We start from the raw sequence: 2512 nt of genomic DNA, 5'->3' as shown, positions 1-2512 counted from the left end.
GATATTAACACTATGAAATATTTTTACAGTATATCTGGTGCTACATTACGACACCAGGTACTATAATAAGTACATTTTGTAATTACGTTGAAAATTTAAAGCGCCATAGTATAAAACGTTGTACGATATACGTGCGACTTTCCTATTTTTGGCACTAGTATCGTAAATAACTAATACACAATTTAATGTATGTTAACAATAGAAGAACCATAGCTATCGTTTTACTTTTATAATTTTTTGATTTTTTCTAAGACTTAGGAGCGTAAATTTTCACATACTTTTTTTATTAATATGCAATTAAAATATAAACAAAGGGGCATAACTATAATTAATATACATACCTACATCAAATGTAATAAAAGATTTCTTGTAATGTTAATATCCAGAGAGGAAAATGAGGGCTACGTTTGTATGGAGAACTGGCCGGCCCCTTTCCTCTTAACAACGGTGAGGGTCATTCCACCACTCTTTAAAGTTCTTGTATACAGACTTCTTTTTCACCATCTCTTCATTATTAAGAAGTGTACAGAAACCACAATAGTCGTCAGTTTCTGCGTAGTCGTTTCTTCTGCTATAAGAATAATGGTTTTTCCATCGGAAATACTCTTTGTACTCATCGGGATGGTCTATAAGGTATTTCATTTTCTTTGCTAATTTTTCCGCTCCTAGTTCTCTGGCATTCAGGTATATTCCGTCTGGCATAAATCTGAAAAATAAAAGTTCAGTTCTAAAGATATTTAGGCGTACCAAACCAACGTACTTATGTGCTTCGCCAATGGATTTTTGCTTACTGGCATGTCGATCTCACAAAAATTATGACTGATAGCACTATACCTACACTGATATACCTACACATGTTTTAAGTTTCTAGATAAGTGTGGCCCTGGCGGCACATTTTTAGATTTTGAGCCAAATTGTTCAACATTGGGACCTACCTACGTTATCTGTTATCATTATCACGAATTCATTTATATTGTACGACGAGTTAATGACTAGCATAATTATAAGCAATGCCTAAAATAAGTTGAACGTTTCTTTAACTTGGAATGATCAAAAGTTAAGTTCTGAACTTTTTAAATGTTAAATAATGCCTATTGCATAATATTCTTGATTGTAATGAAAAACCTACCTTAATACGGTAATGTTTTAATTCATAATGTCTTCAACCTAAATACCTAGAAATCATTTTAGTTTTCCTTTGTTCGGACATGCGTGTCACATGCATTAAATATTACCTAGTATAATTGGCTCCTCCATAAACAATAGGTATCGCATTGTATTTCAACGCAGACAGAAGTTTTTCAGTCACGTAGTCCTCACTTAATGAGTTCTCAAACGACAGGTAAAAATAATAGTCCCGCTTTATTATCTGAAAACATGCTTCTTCGTCGTCGCGCTCGCATTTGTAAGGGCCACACTTTCCGTAAATATCTACTTCTAAGTCGTAGGGCTTTAAGGCTTTTTGCAGGTCACTCGCGAAGTTCTCCCGGCGACTTCTTGTCCAGCAATTGGACACGAACCACGCTGCTGCTTTGGATTTTTTCCTAAACTCTGCACTTAGCTTTTCACTCACGGGATCCATGTCTTGCAACTTCATCCAATGCATCTCTTTCTTAGGGCCAATGATATTGTTGTTTGCATCTCTGACAATTATGTAGCCCCATTTAGTTTCAGAGTCTAATCTAAATGTCCATGTCCAGTTGAAGAAATTATCCAACTTGTTGGAGCAGAATGGGTAATTATCAGCTGATTCTATGTTAGTAAAAACGTACTTCTGGTGCGGAGATCGCTTGGGAGGTATTAAGTTTTCAATAGGCCAGTAAACGACTTCAGTTCCCGAAAACGCAATGACATCGAACTTACTAACGTCCCCTAGTAGACTTTTGTTACTAGTGACATAACAATTGGTATATTCACACTTTCGCTCTATGAACACTTTGTTACCCTCGAGCATATACACAAAAGGTACATTATTCGGATTAGTCCACTGTAAAATGTACTTGATTTTTTTATCACTTTTGTCACTTTTTATTAGTTTATCAACAAAATTAAATCTTGTTAAGTTTTTTTCTATATTGAAGATGTTTTTAGTCTCAAATAGTAGTTGCGTGTTTTTTATTTCTCTTAGAGACATGTATAGGAACAGTGTTACGAAGAGGAAGGAAGTTAGAAAGAATAGTTTGGCTAGAGGTCTCATGGTGATGAGGGGCGCCGCGCATGATTGTTCCCACTCGGACTGACGCGCGCGCCGCGGGGCTCGGGCCAACACCGACTGAGCTTAGTAGCGATAACTTATCACTACTTTATAATGCAAGTTCAACTGCCTCGAAATGTGGATAAACTCCACATGTGACCTTGAGACATATTGAGCTGGTAACCATGTGGGCTATCAGTTTTTTATTACTAGATCGAGTATAAAAACAGGTCTCTAATTACGTTGAATTTACTGATTTGTGTGTGTGCTTCTAAGGCCGCACTTCGTGGTTTGTTTATGCGTTGAACCACTGCGTCA

At 36.5% G+C, this 2512-nt stretch overlaps 1 protein-coding gene across 1 annotated transcript; it reads right to left on the bottom strand.

The window, feature by feature from the left end:
- Window positions 1-354: 354 nt before the first annotated feature.
- On the bottom strand, window positions 355-2299 carry LOC134667454 (alpha-(1,3)-fucosyltransferase C-like). Its single transcript, XM_063524870.1, has 2 exons — window positions 1236-2299; window positions 355-706 (listed from the first exon to the last, which is right to left on the bottom strand). The coding sequence occupies exons 1-2, from the start codon at window positions 2195-2197 to the stop codon at window positions 439-441; spliced, it is 1230 nt and encodes a 409-aa protein (XP_063380940.1). The 5' UTR covers window positions 2198-2299; the 3' UTR covers window positions 355-438.
- Between the last annotated feature and the right edge of the window lie 213 nt (window positions 2300-2512).

The sequence above is a fragment of the Cydia fagiglandana genome, chromosome 9, assembly GCF_963556715.1.
Source record: "Cydia fagiglandana chromosome 9, ilCydFagi1.1, whole genome shotgun sequence".
NCBI lineage: Eukaryota > Metazoa > Arthropoda > Insecta > Lepidoptera > Tortricidae > Cydia > Cydia fagiglandana.
This window is presented reverse-complemented; position numbering and strand designations above follow the sequence as displayed.

Coding starts and splice junctions, on each gene's coding strand:
- LOC134667454 (XM_063524870.1), bottom strand. CDS start 2,197: ATGAGACCTCTAGCCAAACTATTCTTTCTAACTTCCTTCCTCTTCGTA. Junction 707..1,235: donor GGAGGAGCCAATTATACTAG/GTAATATTTAAT, acceptor TTTATTTTTCAG/ATTTATGCCAGACGGAATAT.